The sequence below is a fragment of the Rana temporaria genome, chromosome 3, assembly GCF_905171775.1.
Source record: "Rana temporaria chromosome 3, aRanTem1.1, whole genome shotgun sequence".
In the NCBI taxonomy this organism is placed as follows: Eukaryota; Metazoa; Chordata; class Amphibia; order Anura; family Ranidae; genus Rana; species Rana temporaria.
In genome coordinates, this window is record NC_053491.1 from 420,432,401 (window position 1) to 420,455,624 (window position 23,224).

The 23,224-nt window shown below is 43.5% G+C and overlaps 1 protein-coding gene across 1 annotated transcript in view; it reads left to right on the forward strand.

The window, feature by feature from the left end:
* The window catches only part of FHIP2B (FHF complex subunit HOOK interacting protein 2B), a 52,224-nt gene extending 31,497 nt beyond the window's left edge, over positions 1 to 20,727 (forward strand). Inside the window, exons 8-17 of the mRNA XM_040346148.1 lie at positions 727 to 838; positions 935 to 1,011; positions 3,634 to 3,823; positions 6,104 to 6,264; positions 10,145 to 10,261; positions 12,031 to 12,109; positions 13,552 to 13,695; positions 15,425 to 15,565; positions 18,638 to 18,738; positions 19,886 to 20,727. Coding sequence (XP_040202082.1) covers positions 727 to 838; positions 935 to 1,011; positions 3,634 to 3,823; positions 6,104 to 6,264; positions 10,145 to 10,261; positions 12,031 to 12,109; positions 13,552 to 13,695; positions 15,425 to 15,565; positions 18,638 to 18,738; positions 19,886 to 19,988 — 1,225 coding nt within the window. The 3' untranslated portion in view covers positions 19,989 to 20,727. The remainder of the gene's footprint in view (positions 1 to 726; positions 839 to 934; positions 1,012 to 3,633; positions 3,824 to 6,103; positions 6,265 to 10,144; positions 10,262 to 12,030; positions 12,110 to 13,551; positions 13,696 to 15,424; positions 15,566 to 18,637; positions 18,739 to 19,885) is intronic.
* Positions 20,728 to 23,224: the final 2,497 nt, after the last annotated feature.

Below are 23,224 nucleotides of genomic sequence, written 5' to 3' on the forward strand. Positions count from 1 at the left end.
ATCTAGACCTATTCCAATCAGAGAATGCGTATTCATTGAAAAAAATACATTGCATTCTGCAAATGGCAGCAATGCCGAGCAAGTGACCTCTTGTGGTCGGTATGCAGAGGTGAAACAGCTTGGCACAAGACATTGAAGATTACTATTACACTGATTGTAAACGGGATCTCCTGGATTGATTGGACGCCTGGTGCTACATTCATAAAGTTGGGCTCTGCGAAAAAGGGCTGTGCTTATGTATAGAAAAACAGGCTGTCTGGGGATTTGACAGAGAAAGCTTTTATGCATGTATGATCCTTTAGAATGACCTCAGTCTGTGGCTCAAGCCAGCCTTTTTTTAACCAGGGTGCCTTGAGATTTCTTTAGGGGTACCTTGGCAAAATGCCCATGAATAGCCCAGCGGGTGGATCATACCTGCCTTTTAGTTGCACAAAGCCACCATTACAAACTTTCAGCGTCCTAACAACCGTTGTCACCCTAGAACAAGAAGTGTCACTGTCTGGGTCTCTAGGTGGAAAAATTAAGAAATGAACCCTAAAAAAAAAAAAAGGAAAGCGAATGCAACCATTACATCGAAGTATTGATAACTTGCAGTTTATGAAAAATGTTGTTCTCTGCTTTAGCTACACTTGTCTTTATGGTAGAATGTGGGTTGCAGGACTACTGCCAATGTTTTACATATAATAATGTTGCATCATTCTTTAATCTGTTCTCTCTGCTTTGCAGGACAGAAGTCAGCAAAGAAGAGTATGACACCATGCCACCAGAGATGGCCGCCGTGCGGAGGTTTCTGTGCTGGTTAAGGTTCTGTAACTCTTTATTACAGGAGTCCCATCAGGTAAAACACATTTTGGACTCTCTGTATGTTTCCCTAGGATCTTTTTGCTGTATCTGAACGTATGAAGCCTAACCCTCTTTTGTTTCCAAATCACAGATGGTCGCCGTGTCCATAGCAAATGCAATCACAGAGGTCTACCTGCAGGGAAAGCTCCATGATGAGCTGCTGCAAGTGTGAGTGTTAGAAATGTGTCGGCATGTATAGGTGTGGGATGTTGTGATTTTGGTATGGGGATATTGGTACTGGGTGTTGGATATAAAGAAAGTCGGGAAATGAGGTGTGCTTTATCTGACTTGCTGCAGCTTCTAATGCACACAGTAAGAATTGAAATCAGAGTAAGCAGTTTCAGTACAGGGGAGAGGATCCTGTACAAACTTGCCAGCAAATCACGTCAAAGTGCCAAAGAGCCTGGACATCTATTAACTGCAACATAATTGGCTTTAAAACGGTTAGTACCAGCTGTTTTTTTTTTTTTTTTTAAGTGTTATTATAGGTTCAGCTTCAGCATAGAGCAGCTCCCATCCTCTTCTTCCCGGGTCCCCCACACTGGCACTCCTGGCTCCTTCCCCTTGACCAGTGCCCCTAATGGCAAGCTGCTTGTTCTGGGTCACTGGTGTGTGCTCACTCCTGAACCCTGGTCTATTTGTTATTAAAGCGGGGGTTCCGTGGGTTTAGCTTTTTTTTATTTATTTATTTTTTTTATCTGAAAAGCCTTGTAACAGCGCTAGCTAGGTACTACTCACCTTCTAGGCGCTGCTACGTCCGTCTGCTCCGTTTTCGTTTGAAAGAACAAGTTATAAAAAATCCTCCAGGGCTTTTCCATCTTGCTTGTGGGCATTTTGAATCCCACAAGCAAGCACTTCCTGGATTTCTTCGCGGAATGCCCCCATCATGCACCGCAGGATCTCGCGCATGCGCTGTGTTGACGGTGAGCAGCGTGAGCCTCGCCGTCAACACTTCCTGATTACAGTCAGTACCATGACAACGGGTGACGTCATTTAGAATACACGCCCCGTTGTACTCCCAGGCGACCTTGCTCCCAGATCACATTACGCCGAGAGTCGTCGGGGGGGGCACACCCACTCCCCGCAGGGAAGAAGACCCGGAAGTCATCTAGAACACGGGTAAGGATACACATTTGACACAAAATGACAATGCAGCAGTGATAGATTAAGGCTGGAGGTAGGTGAGCTATAAAGTAAAATTTTAGGGTGAACCACCACTTTAAAGTGGTTGTAAACCCTTACAGACCTAAGTCCAAGAAATATCTCCTTAACCTACACGGTTAAGGAGATATTTCCAAGAAAGACAGCACGGCGCTCTGAGCCGTTATGCCGTTAGTGGCGGCTCCCGCACGCATGCGCAGGAGTGACGTCATCGATGCTCCGGCCAGTCACAGCGCCGGAACAGCGATATCCAGAGGTCACTCTGTGTATCATGGAGATGGGGTGGAGGACCGCTGCGGGGGCTTCGTTCTCAGGTAAGTAATTTAATAATGAGCTAGTATGCTCTCACTGCTGTCTCAGCCAGTGGGGAGAGAGACTCGTGGCAGCCGAGGCACTTGTGCACATCGTTGGATTGAGAGGGAGCTCAGGTGAGTTTTAGGGGGGCACCCAGAAGGTTTTTTTTTTTTTACCTTCATGCATGAAGGTAAAATCTTCAGCCTTTACAACCACTTTAACCACTTGCTGACCGCCGCACACACATATTATATGTTAGCAGAATGGCACAGGCAGGCAAATAGGCGTACAGGTACGTCCATTTGAATTTGCCGCCTTGCTTGCACATGGTCCCGCGAACTCTATGTTCGCCAGCGGCCTGCGATCATGAGACAGAGAGGCAGAACGGGGAGATGCAAACAAGGCATTTCCCTGTTCTGCCTAGTGACCTGTCATCAGGAGCAGTGATCGCTGTCATGTCAGTGGTAGCCCACCCCCCCCCCCACACACACACACACAGTTAGAATCACTCCCTAGGACACACTTAACCCCTTGATCGCCCCCTAGTGTTCCCTGCCAGTGTAATTTACACAGTAATCGCTGCATTTTTATAGCACCGATTGCTGTATAAATGACAATGGTCCTAAAATGGTGTCAAAAGTTTCGCAGTCACGATAAAAATTGCAGATCGCCACCATTACTAATAATAAAAAATAAAAATAAATTAATAAGAAAAAAAGCCATAAATCTATCGCCTATTTTGTAGACACTATAACTGTTGCGCAAACCAATCAATATTCGCTTATTGTGATATTATTCTTTTTTTTTTTTTTAAACCAAAAATATGTAGAAGAATACATATCGGCCTAAACTGAGAGAGAATTATTTATTTATTTTACATATTTTTGGGGGATATTTATTATAGGAAAAAGTAAAAAAAACATAATTTTTTTTTTTTTACAAAATTTCGCTCTTTTTTTTTGTTTGTTTGTTTATAGCGCAAAAAATAAATACCGCAGAGGTGATCAAATACCACCAAAAGAAAGTTCTATTTGTGGGAAAAAAAATAAATAAATTTTGTTAGGGTATAGCGTCGCACGACCGCACAATTGTCAGTTAAAGCGACGCAGTGCCGTGTCACAAAAAGTGCTCTGGTCAGGAAGGGGGGTAAATTCCTTCCAGGGCTGATGTGGTTAAGTACGGTACATTGGCTAACCAAGCTCTGTCATTTGTCCAGCTTTGACCTTGGTTATTCATACCGCTGTGTGATGTTGAAAACTCTCTAGCACTATGCCACGTTGTGTTGGAAAGGGATTTGCACACATTGATAATACACAATCGTATTTTTTCCTGTAGATCAGAACTTCATATTCTGAGAAGTACAGCTTTACTCACTGCTCTGCTTCAACATCTGAACTCCCCGCCATTACTGCATCAGCTTCTCATTTTCCTGCTAGGAGAGGAGAAAGGCCCAGAGAGGAGGAGTGACAAATCTCCACAGCTCCGATACCATCTTATCCAGAGGTGCAACCATCTCTCTGATGAGGTAAGCTGCCCACACTGTTACACTACTACATGCCTAGTATACTTCATTGGAACAGTGGGTCAGATTTAGAAAGACCTTACAGTGATACTAAGCACACACTGTTTCATTTACATTGTCACTTCTATTTGGATAATATGTGGATGATGACACTGTAATTTTATTTTAATTTTATTGTTTTACCCAAGTACCTTTTTCCTAATCAATGCACAGCTGTCGTGTGACCGAGCTCTTTCCCAGCCTGTCTGCAGAGAAACATAAGCAGAAGGAGCTTCTAGTTCTCTGCTTCTGGTCACATGTTCAAAATTAGAAGAAAAAAAAAAAAACAGCCTTTAGAATACAGAGTAAAAATAAACAATTAATATCAAACTTTTAAATTGTCATACAAATATATATTTGAGATCAAATCTTCTATTTTGGCAATAACATAATATAGGCAGATTTCGGCCAGTCACAGGCTGTGTCACACCCCTCCATCCAATAGGAGGGAGATGAAGCCCCAATTGTGTATAGCTGGTTAGTGGGCATGGAGACGGAGGGAGGGAGCGGGCTGTCATTTACCACTGTGTATACCTGTGACAGGGAGGAAATGCTCATTATAGAAACTCACTGAAAACTGAGCATGTGCAGAGATCCCAGCACAGCTGCAAAATCCCTAGCTGAATTGGGGACTTGGACAGAAGGTGGCGATAGAGCAGCAGGATCAACCAGTTTTTTTTGTAGAATACAGAAAATGAATCCTATAGTGCATGGGTCTTCAAACTGCGGCCCTCCAGTTGTTCAGGAACTACAATTCTCATCATGCCTAGTCATGTCTGTGAATGCCAGTGTGTTACAATGCCTCATGGGATGTGTAGTTCTACAACTGCTGGAGGGCCGTAGTTTGAGGATCCCTGCTATAGTGATTGAGTCAGTATGAACAGCATGTAATACACTTTTCATTGATCGACCTTTTTTTTTTTTTATGATGTGGGCTTAGTGACACTTTAAAGAAGAATTCTATGCATCTGCTTATTGTATATAGTTACTTTGTTCCAGCTTGGACCAATGTAACTAATTATATACCACACCTGGTCAATATTGCTGGAAATCACTAAAGTAGACATCACTATTCCAGAGATCTCCTCTTACTTCTGGGTCCCATGTTGAGCAGCCAACACAGAAGGTTGTCCGCCCAGCATGGGTGCCATTCACAGAATGCTTGGCATCTTCTGAATGAATGCAAAGCGTTTTCTGATTGGACAATGTCCAGAGTGTGATGTCACCACCTCGACTCTCCACCCTGTTTAATCAGAGAACGCAGTGTACTCATTCAGAAAATGCAAGGCATTCTCTGAATGGCGTCCATGACGAGCAGCCAACCTCCTGCATGTGTAGTCGCTCGGGTCCTGGTAACAAGTGGCGATCACTGGAGTAGCGGTGTCCATTTCAGTGATGTCAGGCTTCCATGGGCATCAACCAGGTATTGTGTATACATAGTACATTGGCCCAAGCTGATGCTGATGTCTGCAATTCTTCTCTAAATGGTTGGCCTAGACAAAAAAATATATTTTTTGTTTATAGATGAAGTCTGGCGGGTTTCTATGCGTAGAGTGTTTGCTCTTTTTCTTAATTTACAATATAAATAAATAGGAAAAACCCCACTAGGAGAGGATACTTAATAATTTGCTGTGTTATCTGCCTAGGTTTGGAGCACAAATGCTGATATCCTTGCCACTTTCTATAAGTTGAAAAGAAAGGCCATACATTTTTTTTTCTTTCTTGTATAAACTACTAGTCCCACCAATCCAGCCACGTAATAGATGAACAATGGTGGACAATTTTAAAAGTCCAGCCTGTGTGAGAAGCATGGCTCCCTGTATAGGTACAGTGGAGAAAGTGTAGATCTGAAGGGACATGAAATATGTTATTTGTAGGATCAGTTAAAAATAAAGGGGGGGATGGCGCTAGCTATATATATATATATATATATATATATATATATATATATATATATATATATATATATATATATATATATATATATATATATATATATATATATATATATATATATATATATATATATTATACTGTTTTGTTTAATATATATATATATATATAAACAAAGTCTATCATGTCTGACGGTTAAGCTGCAATATAACTTTAAAATGATGTGTAAGCCATTGCTTGATAACCCTACCCTCTCCTCCTTGCCATAGCTATCTGAGACAGAAGTAAACACGCTGAGGAAAAAGTCCTATCAGTTTAAAAAGCATGACTTTTTTTTTTTTTCTTCTTCAGATAAGTCTCACCACAATGCGCCTGTTTGAGGAGATGTTCCAGTCATCTGATGCGATGGCCCTTGACAGTCTGGTGCTCCTCAACCTGGAGAATCGGCATTACCTGTCAGGGGGAAGTGAAGAGAGCCGAGTGCAGGATATGGAATCCTTTGAAGGCACAGAGTAAGTTACTGCATTGTTAGAGGTGGTAATGGAAAACGCTAAGGACCAGTTCACACCACAGAAACGCAGTCCGGATGCTTTCCAGATGCTTTTCTGCATGCGTGTTTTTTTTATTGCGTTCCAGTTTGTTTTTGATGCAGTCCAGTGCATTTTTTCTCCCTTTTTTTTTTTTTGTTTTACTTTAAATAAGAACATGTGTTTTTTATGCTTTTTACAGCATTCCAATACAGTCCAGTGCAGGAAAAATGCAGCATGTTCTACTTTTTTTACTGGAACGCACTAGAACTGCAAGTACTGGTGTGAAATATGCCATTGAAAACGATATAAACTACTTTCTATGCGTTTTTGATGCAGAAAAAAAAACGCATTGGACTGCATGTGGTGTGAACTGGTCCTGAAGAGAACTTGTGCTTTGCCCATGTGAAGCAGAGTGACAGGTTTGCTTACTGTCCCCTTTCCCAGCTGTACATACTCCTCTTCTTTTCTTCACTCTCTTGCCACTCCGTTGAGCTTGTAGGTGTAAAGAGAGAAAGCCCTGTGTAAGGTTCAAGTCACAAGTTGAACATTACACAGGGTTGTAGACTTCTTAGGTGCATGCGCCGATGACATCGGCGCAAGCGTATATGGTAAATATCTGCTAAACCGTGTAGGTTTAGGAGATATTTCCAGTACCTACAGGTAAGCCTTATTATGGGCTTAGCTGTAGGTAAAAGTGGTCTGTAAGGGTTTACAACCACTTTAAGGTGGTTGAAGACCGCCAGCTGGAGAAGATGCCGATGAGGGACCTTGTGGACCTCTGAATATTGTAAGGCAGATTTGTTTTTGACTTTAGTTCCACTTTAAACATCACTTAGGATCCTCCCTGTGACCCCATGACAGGCTTGGTGCCTGGTAATTGGCCACTCATTGTGCAAGGAAGTGGAGAAAGTGACTTGCGCCCCATACCCAAGAAAGTAGGTTATCTGCCTTTGCTGCAGGCATGGGTGAAGCACATGTTTACATTAAAGTGGTTGTAAACCTTACAATCCACTTGTTACTACAGGTTAGCCTATAATAAGGCTTACCTGTAGCTACCCGGGATATCTCCTAAACCTGCATGGTTAGACCCCTTTCACACTGAGGCGCTATAACGCTAAAAATAGCGCTTGCAAAACGCCCTGAAAGAGCCGCTCCCCACACTCCAGTGTGAGAGCCCGAGGGCTTTCACACTGAAGTGGTGTTCTGGCAGGATGCTAAAAATAAGTCCTGCTAGCAGCATCTTTGGAGCGGTGTGTATACCGCTCCTGTCCATTGAAATGAGATATCCCCTGTATTGCCATTGCTTCAGCTAGTGTGCCGTTGCCATTACAAAAACAAAAATAAATCTGCGCTATCCAAATACTTAGCAGCCACAAACAATCCAGTGAAACAAGAAAGCAGAGAAAAAACAGAAAACAATTTTGTGGCGCTAAAAATAATAATAATGATGATGATATGGTACTAATAGTCTGTGTTAACACCAATTGACAGTGTAATCAAATGAAAAAGTCCATGTATAATAAATCAATGACAGTAGATAGTTAAAAATAAACTGTTGATGGATGAGTAATCAAGTGAATGGTTCCAAACACCACGGTGAATCAAAGTAAATGATTTGTGAAAATGACCACCACCAGAAGCGGAGGCTTACCAGAGGTATTGAACCCAAATAAGCATACGCTTAAAGGGTCAATACAAGCTGAATGTAAGTTGGTGAAGACCACATCAACCGGATCTGGATATACGATTGGGAGGATACCCTGAAGACATCACGTAAACCAGCACAGGGGGGAATGGCAGCAACTTGGAGGTAATTCTCAAAGGATCAGGCCGTATCCAAAGTGCATAAAGGAAAACAAAGGCACATAGTGTGATACCGTAACAATGTTGAGATTTAATAACGGTTAAAAACACTTACAGTTTTGCTGAATAAAAAGGACATCAATAAGAAATAGTGCATGGCAGCAGCAGAGTCCCGACGCGTTTCGCAATAACCCCAGATGATGCAAACTATTGCGAAACGCGTCGGCCCTCTGCTGCTGCCATGCACTATTTCTTATTGATGTCCTTTTTATTCAGCAAAACTGTAAGTGTTTTTAACCATTAGTGTGATACCGTAACAATGTTGAGATTTAATAACGGTTAAAAACACTTACAGTTTTGCTGAATAAAAAGGACATCAATAAGAAATAGTGCATGGCAGCAGCAGAGGGCCGACGCGTTTCGCAATAGTTTGCATCATCTGGGGTTATTGCGAAACGCGTCGGGACTCTGCTGCTGCCATGCACTATTTCTTATTGATGTCCTTTTTATTCAGCAAAACTGTAAGTGTTTTTAACCGTTATTAAATCTCAACATTGTTACGGTATCACACTATGTGCCTTTGTTTTCCTTTATGCACTTTGGATACGGCCTGATCCTTTGAGAATTACCTCCAAGTTGCTGCCATTCCCCCCTGTGCTGGTTTACGTGATGTCTTCAGGGTATCCTCCCAATCGTATATCCAGATCCGGTTGATGTGGTCTTCACCAACTTACATTCAGCTTGTATTGACCCTTTAAGCGTATGCTTATTTGGGTTCAATACCTCTGGTAAGCCTCCGCTTCTGGTGGTGGTCATTTTCACAAATCATTTACTTTGATTCACCGTGGTGTTTGGAACCATTCACTTGATTACTCATCCATCAACAGTTTATTTTTAACTATCTACTGTCATTGATTTATTATACATGGACTTTTTCATTTGATTACACTGTCAATTGGTGTTAACACAGACTATTAGTACCATATCATCATCATTATTATTATTTTTAGCGCCACAAAATTGTTTTCTGCCGTTACCATTACGCATGCGTGGGAGTGACTTCATCACGGCTCCGGCCAACCACAACGCCGGAGCCCGCGATACCTGGAAGTAACTCCGGAGCGATGTCGCTGGCCGGATAAGTGTTTGGGGACCGATGCTGGGTCTTCGATCAAAGGTGAGTATTTCACAATGGACTAGTATACTAATGCCTCGTTTCCACTGAACGGAGCGGTTCGGGTCAGTAAATATGGAACGGTTAGAATGGACCGGTCTATTCTCGTGAGCGTTTCCACTGCAAATCAGACCGTCAGGGACCATACAGGATTTAGAAAAAATGCCTAGCGTGTCCACCAATCAGTGGAATGTATTGCATCTCCGCCCTAATGGAACCGTTCCATTTTCTATGGCTCCACATCTGAAGCAGGACCCAGAATGGTCCGGTACGGTTCGGTTTTATGGCACACTTTCATAATGGAAACACCCAAAATAGCGTACCGTACCGAACCGCTCAGTGGAAACGAGGCATATGCATACTAGCTCATTATGCCTTTGTCTTGCAGGTGGTGTTTTATTATTATTATTATTTATTTTTTGAAGGGTTTACAACCACTTTAAGAACGGAAGATTTTATGAAAAACATACACATATAGTGGCCAATTTTGTAAGAAGCCATTGGTCCAGCAAATCTGCCTCCTGTATATTGCTTCTCTGCAAATTGCCCAAAAAATATTTTCCACATTTGGATTCTAAGGTTTGGTCAAATTTACTTATACCAAAAAAGGAAGGTATGAAAGGATATGGGGTAATAAACTCCTGTTCTAGTTTGCAGCCTTAAATGGCTCTGCACAGTACTTGCTGAGGAAGCCATTTGTTTTCTGGCTGTCATGGTTACATGTGTGGATGGTCCTGAATGGTGGCCTATGGTGTGGCAGAAAAGTTTGAAGATGTTCCTAATGGTCAGAAAGCGACTGTAGAGAATATGATCTATAGTTACTCTTCTAATATATGCAGTGGATATTTATGCTTAAACTTTACAAACATAATTTATCGCCTGCAGTGAGCTTGAAGAAGACCCTTATTTCACAGATGGGCTGCCGGATACAGGTCTACAGATGATGGGAAGAAGCCAGAGAAGTCACGGAGAGTCCCGGGGGGCTGAGCAAAGCATGAGAAGGTGAGACGGCACTGCAGGCGGTAAGGGTTAAGTAAAAAATGTAACTGCGCACCAGTAGTGAACTAAACTAAAGCTGCAAGCATGAAAGTGAAAAATCGCTCAACGTGTATAAATATATGCTGCGCTGATTCATATAGCAAAAAACATTAAAGTGCTTGTTAAGCCACCTATACCAAATCATGTAATCCCCTTACATGAAGATCTAATGTGCTGTGTGTGTGTGTTTTGTAAAAATAATTCCGCGAAATACCTTATTTACAGCATTGCGTGACCTGCAGGCTCTCTACCTCCTTGTTTTGAGCACTATGGGGGGGGGGGGGGGGATGTGTTTCCCTGCTGACGTCAGCCCGGAGAAGAGCGGCAGGAGGTCACGTGAGGGCCCCATTGCGCTGTCTATAAGGTATTTCGCCGAATCCTTTTTACAAGACACACACACACACACACACACATATACATACACACACACACACACACACACACACACTGCTGCACATTATATCTTCATGTAAGAAAGGGGCTTGCATGATTTGTCACTAATTCATTTTAACAGCTATAGCGGCCGGAGGGACAGGGAGGAGATGGCCAACACAGACACACATAGCTGACGGGCATGGAGGGAGGGGGAGAGGGAGAAAGGAGAAGCAGCAGATGAAGTAGGTATGTAAACTGACCATGGTAATCGGGGATCAGCAGCCATGATTACCATGGTCGGCACACCAAGCGTGACACAGGAACTGGCAGGATCAACAAGGTTTTTTAGAACATAGAGAGGGACAAATGTCACAGCACAAGCACTATGCTGTGTATCTTACTGTAAAGGATCAGGATCATTTTTTAGATTTTTAGGGTTACAACCACTTTAACATAAAGTACTAAATACATTTAAATCAGAATTTTGCCAAATATAGCTATATATTTTGCCAAGATAACCGCACCAGGAAAACTTTCCCTGGTGCCCCAATGACGTCAGAACGATGAAACGCGTAGAGGGTGGCTTGGTAACGCCCTGCAAGAGAGATATTTCTGTGCAGCCAGAGGTATCTGTATATTGCCAACGTTGGAGCCATCTACCGGAGCAGCATTGAAATGGTTCTAAAGTGATATTGCCATTTTTATTTAGCTGCTATGTGAGTGCATTTTTTTTTCTTTCTTGTCTTGGGGGGGAAAAAAATATACCTTAGTGAGCACTATGTCAGTTTTTGTTTTCTTTTGAGAACTGACCCATGCTTTATGGGAGAGTGTAGCTAGGTTTATGGAGTCTAAAATGATTTGATTAAAGGCACAATAAGACCTTTGCAATGATGGTCGTGAGCGTGTATCCAAAAGGGGTTTGCTGGATGTTTCTGTTATTGCATAAACTGACCAAATGAAACCGTCTAACCACATGGTGATAGACAAACCAAAAAAGATCTTTCATGAGATTCCCACGAATCAAATTCCAGAAAGATGTGACTGATTACTCTACTCTGCAATCACGTCCGTCACATTAAACAAATTATATTCCTATACTTCACTGTATTATTTTAGCAAACAATATTAATTATTCTATTCTGAAAGAATATTCAATAATCTGGATTGTGTGTGGCTATCCTAAAGCTAAAGGAGCTCATTTTAACAGTCAGAAAAAAATGCAGAGTCCGGTTGATGGGTATTGCATATATATATATATATATATATATATATATATATATATATATATATATATATTAAACGAGGAGTAAAATGCTGTAAATACATTTATCAGATCCATTCTGCTTTTGCCTTTCTAGTTTCCTTTCCCTGGTTCCAGAGGAGATGAAGTCTTCAGACTCTGGATTTGACAGTTATCTACAAGATGCTCTAGTCCAGGTAAGAATGTTGCAATTAAAGCTTAAAGTGGACCTGTAGTCGGAAAGTTAAGTCCTGCTAGATCACTTCAGGCTGACCCCTTTTGCAGGAATAGCTATGTAAAACCTTAAAAATAAGTGTCTTTATTGTTTAAAATCCAGCAATACACTGCCTCCCCCTGCACTGCACATGCTCAGTTGCTCTCCATTTCTAGACACTGCCCAAATTAATAGAGGCCGATCTGCTGACAGCCTTAAAGTGGAATTGCACCCTCCTATTAACAGCCAAGGAACCTGCTTCTGTTTGATCTGAAACTGCCATGGTGCTGCACATGTGATCAGCAATGACATCAGCCATTTGATGGTTTGGTTGGGGGCAGAAGCAAATCTGACTGTTGGCAATCCCGGCATTTCTGGATTTTTTTTTTTTTTCTTCTAAAACCTTTAAAGCCGTTGTAAACTGCGGATGTTAAAATAAAAAAAAAAAAAAAAAACCTGCAAGGCAATGGCATAATGTGCCCGGCTATGTGATTGGCCAGAGCTGCGATGATGTCACATGCACGCGGGAGCCCTCAGTTTCGACACGAAGCTCTGAAGTTATTAATGTGGAACTTTTTATCAAGTTCTTATGGGTAAAGTTTAACTCTAGGCAGTTCACTGATACAGATTTTTGCCACAAACCTCCCTACGCATCACAGTATCCACACTGAATTGCTATGCAATGCTCCTTTTTGTAAAATAATGCTTACTTTTTCAGATGCATATTCCATTGCCCTCTCCTCTCTGTCCTGCAGATGGCAAGGTGGAGGGCAATGAAATCAGCAGCTGAAAGTATGAATTGTTTTACTAAAAAGACCATGTTAAAGCAGAGTTCTACCCAAAAGTGTAACTTCCGTTTTTATATGCTCCCCCCAGTGTCAGAGTTGGCACCTTTCAGGGGGGAACAAGGAACCCACTTCTGGGTGATGGGCTGCGGCCAAATCTTCCGGAAGTTTGGCCCCCCTCCTCCTTCACTTGCCACCGGGCCAATTGGTAAGCGCAACACGCTTCACACATGCGCCGTAGGGAGCCGAAAGGTTCCACTGCCAGGTTCACTCACCGGGAATGGTGGTGGAAGCACCCGGGAGTTGATCCAAAGATCGGCTGGGTTACTGACATCGTGGGCTCCCTGGACAGGTAAGTGCCCTAATATTAAAAGTCAGCAGATGCAGTATTTGTAGCTGACTTTTTTGTTTTTTGGCTGGACCTCCTCTTTAATGTATTGAGGACTCAGTAATGCATAGGGGAGGTTCATGGCAAAAGTCGGTAAAGGTGAAATAACCCTTTTAATGCCGATCTGTATGTCATAAAAATGTTTTAGTCCAGTCCAGTCCTAGTTCATTTTGAGAATGTCGACTCTTTGGATAAGATGATTACATTTTGTTATGTGCAGTAGATAGTCACTGTGTTATCTCATCTACATAGCACCAAAGTTGTTGTAAGCTGGCAGCACATTGGAATTGGCCATCAGCTCCACAGTCCTTGAGCACCAGCCCCACTGAAGAGGAATTCTATGAGGGCCAGTTCCTGCAGGTCGTGTTTGATCGGCTAGGGGGAATCCTGGATCAGGTATTGCATTTTATTGTCACTTGCTGATATTGACTAGCATCTTTTCAAAGCGTGGTGTGCACCGAATCATATGGGAGTATTGTGGTACAGGAATGTGGGGTTCATCTTCTAAAGCAACACATAGCTGCTTACTTTAGGGGTAACTGCTCTATCGTGGGGGGAAAAAACAAAATGGCATGTACAATTACTATGCAAGTCATATAATTTAATGTTTTTAAAAATTACTCTCTGTTTTCAATCTGCAGCACTGTCATTTTCTGTAAAATACAATAAGGCAACCTGAAGTTTACAGAATGCCCCCCAGATATATAAATTCCTGCTTGTATGATTGGCTTACTGATTTTCCCAGAAGTCTGTTCTAAGATACAAGTCATATCTTGGGCATCCCCTGCAAAAAAAAATGCATTTTATGGTGAGGTACTCCTAAAGGGCAGTCACGTCTAAAGGGATGCAGACCCTGACACTTTTCTCATTAGAGCTCTGCAAGTGCAGCAGCTGATTGATCATTATAAAGACACTCCCATTGGATCTAGTTTCCACATAGACACAAACAAACCTCTGTTTCATCAATGACAAAAGGTAGGAATCCGCAACAAAGTTTGTTAAAGTTCCTGCAATTTACATATCGCAACCAGAGGGGAAAATATATTAACTACTTGCCGACCAGCCGCCATATAACTGGCGGCAGGTTGGCTCAGCTGCGCAAGATCATACGTCATCTCGCTATGCAGCCAATAGGGGCGCGTGCGCACGTGCTCTCCCCTGCTCCCCACTTGCGTGCCCGGCGGGCGCGATCACCGCCGGGCACCCGCGATCGCTTGTACAGAGCAAGAACCGGGAGCGGTGTGTGTGTGTACAGCTCCCCGATCCTGTCAGGGGGAGAAATGACTGTTCGCTGTTCATACATTGTATGAACAGCGATCTGTCGTTTCCCCATGTCAGTCCCACCCCCCTTCAGTTAAGACACACCTAGGGAACATAATTAACCCCTTCCTCGCCCCCTAGTGTTAACCCCTTCCCTGCCAGTGGCATTTTTATAGTAATCAATGCATTTTTATAGCACTGATCGCTATAAAAATGCCAATGGTGCCAAAAATGTGTCCGAAGTGTCCGCCATAAGGTCGCAGTACCGATAAAAATCGCTAATCGCCGCCATTACTAGTAAAAAAAAAAATCTATAAAAATGCCATAAAACTGTGCCCTATTTTGTAGAAGCTATAACTTTTGCGCAAACCAATTAATAAACGCTTATTGCAATATTTTTCGTAAAAAAAAATGTAGAAGAATACGTATCGGCCTAAACTGAGGAAAAAAAATTGTTTTTTTATATATTTTTGGGGATATTTATTACAGCAAAAAGTAAAAAATATTCATTTTTTTTCAAAATTATCGCTCTATTTTTGTTTATAAAGCAAAAAATAAAAACCGCAGGTGATCAAATACCACCAAAAGAAAGCTCTATTTGTGGGAAAAAAAGGACGCCAATTTTGTTTGGGAGCCACGTCGCAGGACCGCGCAATTGTCAGTTAAAGCAACACAGTGCCGAATCGCAAAAAGTGGCCCGGTCATTGACCAGCAGTGTGGTCCGGGGGTGAAGTGGTTAATGACTATAAATATCTGTGATCCCTGCGATTTATGCTAATATGCATGAGCAAATGATTACCCATGTTATCCAGGTATTGCGTGGCTTGCTGTTAACCCATTTGTTTTTCTTCTGGTTATTTTTCAGCCATACGAGATGAATCTACAAGTCACTTCTCTTCTCACCCGCATTGCCCTGTTTCCTCACCCGCACATCCAGGAGTATCTTCTTGATCCTTACATTAATCTGGCCCCGGGCGCCCGATCTCTGTTTTCTGTGCTTGTACGGGTGAGACCTTAACCTACTTGTACAATACATGTTGTTTATTTTCCTCCAGTTCAAGGAAATCGTACAGAGAGACGCTATGTGGACAACTGACTGTTAGATCTGTGTAAGCTTTTTGGACATTCAGTTCCAACAAGTCAAATCCCTATTAGGGCAAAGGAACATTTGTTAAAGTCCAAGTTCTGATAAGACCTGTCTCCAAAATTGACATTCCAGTTTACCCCAAAGGTGTGTCCAATTGGTTTGAGGTCCAGGCTCAGTGCGCGACACTTGTGTTCCTCCATATCAAAACTCGCCAAACAATGTCCTTTTCACAGGTACAGTCATGCTGGAACAGTAAAGGACTTTCCTCCAACTGTTGCCAAAAGGTTGGAAGCGCACAAATTTATGGTTGCTGTATTATTATTGGTGCCCTTCTCTAGAAACACATGAACTTGATCATTTGGAGGCTTCTACCCATACTACTAGCCGTAGAGCATGATGGTAAAGAGTCCTCAAACTTTCCTATAACTTGAATTTGAATGCTGCCATTGCTGGCCTTTAGAGAAAGCTCGTTTTCTGGCTTTCTCAGACTTTCAGGAGAAACTCGCCTGGAACAAGCATTTGGAGATCAGGAAAGGCAGAGTGAAGTTGGTATGCTTGTTCTGGGTCAGAGACTTGGAAAACACTGAAGGTATTGGATCGGCATTGTTCCTTGTAGCCACCATAAGTAATGTGTAGTAATTGGAGATGTGGGTACAATATAACCACTCAAAGATCGTTCTTCCTAAAGTCTCCTCTGTAAATACGCATGCTCCCATGGCCTTGGTACATAAGCCTTTGGGGGTGTAGAGAGCAGCCAGGAGGAACTAAAACCTGTCTTAAAGCGGAGGTTCACCCATACCTTACACATTTTCCCCTTCGCTTCATGCTCGTTTTGTCTAGGGGAATCGGCTATTTGTTTTAAAATATGATCCGTACTTACCCGTTTACGAGATGCATCTTCTCCGCTGCTTCCGGGTATGGGCTGCGGGACTGGGCGTTCCTTCTTGATTGACAGTCTTCCGAGAAGCTTCCGACGGTCGCATCCATCGCGTCACGATTTTCCGAAAGAAGCCGAACGTCGGTGCGCAGGCGCAGTATAGAGCCGCACCGACGTTCGGCTTCTTTCGGCTACGAGTGACGCGATGGATGCGACCGTCGGAAGCCTCTCGGAAGACTGTCAATCAAGAAGGAACGCCCGCTCCCGAAGACCCATACCCGGAAGCGACGAAAGAAGATGCATCTCGAAAACGGGTAAGTACTGCTCATATTTTAAAACAAATAGCCGATTCCCCTAGACAAAACGAGCAGGAATCTAAGGGGAAAAAAAAAAAAAAAAGGAATTGGGTGAACTCCCGCTTTAAAGAAATTGTAGCCCGATAATTTGTTGGTTTCCTGACAATAATGGGGTTGTCTTCTGCTACTCTTATGCCTCATACACACAATCAGTTTTTCCGGCAGGAAAAACGCATTTTTTTTTTTAATGCAGGAAAACGGCTGAAATTTGTCTTGCATAAACGCAGTCACACTAATCTTGTCTGAAATTCCGAACGTCAAGAACGCGGTGACGTACAACATGTACGACGAGCCGAGATCAATGAAGATCAATAGGCAGTTTCGGCTCTTCTGCTTGATTCTGAGCATGCACGTTTTTTTCCGCGTCGTAATTGCATACAGACGACCGCGATTCACAATAGGAATTTTTCCAGTCACGAAAATTGAGATCCTGCTCTCAATCTTTTCTTGGCAGGAAAACTGACAGAAAAAGTGCTATGGAGCATATACACGGTCGGAATTCCTGACAAAAACCTCACATTGCACTTTTCTTGACGGGGAAAACTAAACGCGTGTACGAGGCATTACACATGACAGTTGTTGACCTGCCAATCCAAAAATGACAACATGCGACTATTGTCTTAAAGCGGGAGTTCACCCGAAAATTTTTTTTTAACATTAGATTGAGGCTAATTGTGGGAAGCAGAATCGGGTGTTTTTTTTTAAATCAATGCAGTACTTACCGTTTAAGAGATCGATGTTCTCCGTGGCTTCCGGGTATGAACTTCGGGACTGGGCGTTCTTATTTAATTGACAGCCTTCTGACGGTCGCATACAGCGCGTCACCAGTTGCCGAACGTCGGTGCGGTCTTCTACGGTGCCTGCGCACCGACGTTCGGCTACTTTCGGGAACTCGTGACGCGCTGTATGCGACCGTCGGAAGGCTGTCAATCAAATAGGAACGCCCAGTCCCGCAGCCCATACCCGGAAGACGTGGAGAACATCGATCTCTAAAACGGTAAGTACTGCATTGATTAAAAAAAAACCACCCAATTCTGCTTAGTAAAATTAGCCTCAATCTAATGTTAAAAATAAAAATTTTGGGTGAACCTCCACTTACCTCCACATACCTTAATACACCTTGTATTGTGGTGTTTCGCTCAATTCATAAAGATTTCAAGTAGAACAAAACCCTTCTATTATTGACAGACCATGAAGTTGCCATCTTAGCCTCTGTTCAATCTGCAGTTGCCATGGTGCTGCACATGTGACCAGCTATGACATCAGCCATTTGATGGCTTGACTGTTCGGTTGAGCACAATAGTCGCTACTGGTATAAGGGCCATTTACATGTAAATCACTCATGCAGTGATCACAAAGGAGTGATAGGCCCTGGATGCAGACTACATACTACTCTCATGTGATCCTGCCATAAGCGATTACATGCGAGTGGCCTCCGATTGCTTCTGATGGGGCTGCCTCCCGCAGCTAATTGCGGGAATCCCATCTGGAGTGCTCACATCTAATTGGAGAGTGGGTGCATTCCCAGGTGAGAATGCACCCTTACGAGTTCTCCATCATGGCATGCCTTGATTGATAACTGTTGTGGTAAGCGGGTAAATCGGTGGGTTTAGTTCAGTATTAACATAAGGATAGGGATTTTTGTTTCAGTAATGTGAATGACTTTCAATTCTGATTGGAATTTGCTGGAAATATCTGTTAATTTTTGTAGTATTTTTGTGACCCGCCACATTTAACTAACACTTGGTGATGCTGCAGGTGGTTGGAGATCTTGCTCAGCGCTCCCTGCGAGTGTCCAATTTCCAGGAGATGTTGCACCTTATGAGACAACAGCTGCTAGGGGAAACCCCTGAGGCAATGTAAGTACCGGTACCTATGTTTCTGTTATAGCTGGAGGGTGGGCTGAGCCAGCTCCAGGCATCCTAATGCAACAGGTAGAATAGGAGCAGCTAAAAATGGCCGCAGCAAGTGTGCAGACCCAGGAAATTAGTCTAGTGATCGCTATGCTGAAGTGCCGTATATTAAGGGGTCACAGGGGCTACGTGATCAGTAGGGATGAGCCCGCCCCGTTCGGTTCGCACCAGAACCTGCAAACAGACCAAAAGTTTGTGTGAACTTTAGAACCCCATTAAAGTCTATGGGACTCGAACATTTGAAATCTAAAGTGCTAATTTTAAAGCGGGGGTTCCGCGGGTTTTCGTTTTTTTTTCTTTTTTAAATCCTTCTGGCGCTCTTACCTGTGTGTCTTAGCCACTCGTGTGTCCCAATCTTATAGCCCGCAGCATTTGTTTTGTCCCGAAAAGAAGATTTTATAAAATCCATAGATGGACGTTTCCATCTTTATTGTGGGCACTGTGAAGCCCAGCAGGATGTGCTTCCGGGATAAGGTGAATGCTGACGTCCCAGCATTCACCGCTCTATCCCGCGCATGTGCAGTGTTTGACGGCGAGCGTCGCCGTCAACACTGCACTGTTCCAATACCTAAAATTGAGAATTCGTAGCCCCTCACGTCACATGACCCGCTTGCTGAGTCACGTGACCTGCGACATATCGTGGGATTACAGCACAGCGCGTCTCCTGGGATTCTAATCACTCACTCCCAGGAGACATATCGCTTGTCGGGGGAAAAATTGAATACACGCCCACTCCCGCTGATTGACAGATCATTAAGAGCTGGATTACAAAGGTAAAAATGCCGATTAAAAAAAAAAAACAAAAAACGGATTGTATATAGTGGATGGGTAATGGTTTAATTAAGCTAAAGTTGTAATTTAGGGTGAACCTCTGCTTTAAAGGCTAATATACAAGTTATTGTCCTAAAAAGTGTTTGGGGACCCGGGTCCTGCCCTAGGGAACATGTAAAAAAAAAAAGTTTTAAAAACTGACGTTTTTTCGGGAGCAGTGATTTTAATAATGCTTAAAGTGAAATAATCCTGCAACTATATATTAATTATTAGTATAATTGAAAAGCTTTTAAGTATAACTTTTTTTGTTTTCCCTTGGCAGGCTGGGCCATGAGACCCTGTGTTGTGGGGTTGTGGTGCTGGAGGAGTTCTGTAAGGAGTTGGCAGCAGCAGCTTGTGTCACCCGTCATCCACTTGGTGTTTAATCAGTGACTTGGATACAGCCATGAATTCCAGTGCAATATTTCTAATACTGTCTCTGTTATAGGGACATCAAAGACTGCTTTTATACCTCCATGTGCCTTATGTCCTGTTCTGCCAGGCCATATTCACAAGCTAGGAAAGAATCTTGACAATTGGTACTGTGCCTTACCGTCCTCATGTTGATGTGGCCTCTGACGTCATCGACCTGTAGATACAGAGCCGCCTGTTGCCGCAATACTTTATATCTCTGTGCTGCTACAAGTTTTCGGCATATTTATTTTATTTCTTTTGTATATATTTTAATCTGCAACCTTGCAATGTTTAAGCGAATGCCTTTTAATGTGCTGGGCAGTTTTTAATCTCCTATTTGGGTTTGTGTCACTTTTTGTGTGTCGAAATTGTGTTTTTATGTTTTAGGCATTATACTTGCCTGCTCTGTGCAATGGTTTTGCACAGAGAAGCCCCGATCTTCCACTCCGTGGGTCCCCCACTGGCACTCCTGGCCTCTCCTCCCACCATAGCAAGCTGCTTGTTATAGGGGCACTCATGCATGCTTACTCCCGAGCCAACTCTGTGCGTCCACAAGACTCCCAGAGCAGTCGCAGGCATCTCGCTGGTACAGTTGTTTTAAAACTGGTGGTTGGCTCCCTTTATAAAAGCAATCCTAATGGCTAGACTGCTTTTACAAGCAGCAGGAGGGGACCTGTTTACATTCTTTGTAAAAGCCATAAAAGTGATAAAGTGGGGGGGAAATCAATATTTAAAAAAAAAAAAATTAAAGGGCCCCCGTGCTCGGGTGCAAAGGTGAACACGCGCATTGGTCCTGCAAACAGCGATCGTCCTACACATGTGAGGCATCACTGTGAACATCGGATCATGGGAAGTAATTCTAGCACTATACATTCTCTGTACCTCTAAAGTGGTAACCTGTAAAGACTTTTAAAGCACCGCCTATGGATAGTAAAATTTACAGCATTTGTCAGCGTTGTATAGGCATGTGCAGTTTTGAAACGTGACATGTTTGGTATCTATTGGCGTAACATCATCTTTTATATTTTTCAAAAATATTGGATTATAAATTGTTTTTTTGCATTAGAATTCCCCCCCAAAAATTCCCCAAAAATATTGCTTGAAAACACGCTACACATGTACCGTGTGAAATAAAAAAATTGCAATGACCGCCATTTTATTCTCTAGGTCCTCAAAATGCAGTGGCACCCCTGATGACCTCAGATGGCACCCCAGTTGAGCAGATCTAGAGTAGGAGTAGGCAACCTTTAAAGTAAAAGAAAATGCCAAATTTTGGGTTGTCCCCTTAAAAAAAAAAGTAATAGAGGGGAAATCTTCCACTGGGGACACTAGAAGCTCTGGGGGGCGGAATGAAACGTGTTTGGGACCTGACCTGGTTGGAGTTGCCACTCTATTTACCTTTTTAGGACATCTTAGATGTGCAACTTCCAGGGGCTACCCCTTTCTTGAACCCAGAAAAGTAATGGAGGGGAAATCTTTCAATAGGGAAACTAGTTCTGGTGACCTGGGGGTCCCCAAGAGATTCCCTTCATTTGCAGGGATTTCTTTTCACATCCTGTTTGGCTATGAGACAGGAAGTGAAGGGAAATCTCCCTAATGTGACAAAGAAGGCAAACATAAACCTTAGCGGAGTAATAATCCTCCCTTACTCTAGGCCAGGGGTCTGCAAACTTTAAGACATAAAGAGCCACTTGGGCCCGTTTCCGAAGAAAAAAAAAAACTGGGAGCCGCAAAACCATTGCGACATTTAAAACAAATATAACAATACTGCACAATATCAGATAAGATTCCACCTCCACATGCCCAGCAAATGCAATACTGTACAATATATCAGATAAGAGTGCATGCCCAGTCTGGCCCCAGACTAGGTCGCTCCCAGTCCCAGACAGGGATGGACTGGCCATTGGGACTACAGGGAGTTTCCCGGTGGGCCGATGGTTCAGTGGGCCGGGTTCAGTGACAGCAGACCGCCCCCCCCCCTCTGCTCCTCTTTCTCTCCCTTACTGCAGCGTTCACCTCCTCTTCCTCCCCGCAGCGCTCACCTGGGGGGAACAGAGGAGCAGGGGGACGACAGAGGAGCATGGGGGAGGGGACAGACAGCTGACTCTGCTCCCATAAGGGGGGGCACTGAACTGATTCTTTGCCCTGGGTGAAATAATGTCTAGCATCCCCACTGGTACTGCCTATAAGAGTACCAGTACCAGCCGTTCTACTCTAATAAAGTAGAACGGCTAGTGGCTAGTGAAGGGGGGGGGGGGGGTGCGGGAGTTGTCCAGCCGCCATGGGAGAGACCTGTCAAAGTGGGCCAGTCTGGATGAAGTCCATGGCCAAATTTTTGTCCCAGTCCAGCCCTGGTCCCAGACACTTCCAATCCACACATGATGCCGGTCCTCACCTGCGCTGCCTGCTCTAGTGCTCTTACTGTCTGTCACTCGTCGTCTGTCTCTCTCTCTTCGCAGGGCCACGGTCTTTGATCCGGAGCGAAGCCTCCGCGGGGGATATGTCAGGGGCTGAGCTGAGAGCTCTGGAGTCGTGACAGGCTGAGGCGGGCGGGAGACTCCAGGCGCGTGCATGCGCCAGCGCCACCCGGGCCGCGAGCACAGACAGGCCAGCTCTGTGGCCAGTCACATGACGCGCCGTGACCGAATCACAGGCCAGCGGCCACATGACCCCCCCGCACGCTGCGCATTAGATGTAATTGCGGTAGCGCTGCCCAAGTGATGGGAACGGCGTTACCACGAGGGTAAGAGTAATCGGTTAGATTACTCGTTACCCTCAAAAGGTGCCCCGGAGCTGCGGCAAAGGTTCAAAAGAGCCGCATGCGGCTCCGGAGCCGCGGGTTGCCGACACCTGCTCTAGGCAAACTTTGTCTTCTTGTTCTACTTTAAGGCTGTAGTTGATCTAAAGATGCATGGGTGAAGTCACGTTCTTCTACACACTTGCTGCAATAAAGCATACAAAGGCGATCTTTATTATATGAGGTCTTCTTCCTCTCTATATGTGGACACTGAGCCCTTTTTTCTCTTGCAGGAAAATCCCCCCCCCTTTTTTTTTTTACATTTCTCCATCCTCCCAGAGCCCCTTCTTTATCATTTTGTAAATACATTGTAAGTGGATGGTTGGTATGCTTCAGAAATAGACGTGGTGCATTTATAATGAACAGGTCCTTTTAGAAATATTCCCCTTTTACAAAGTAATAAATGAAGAG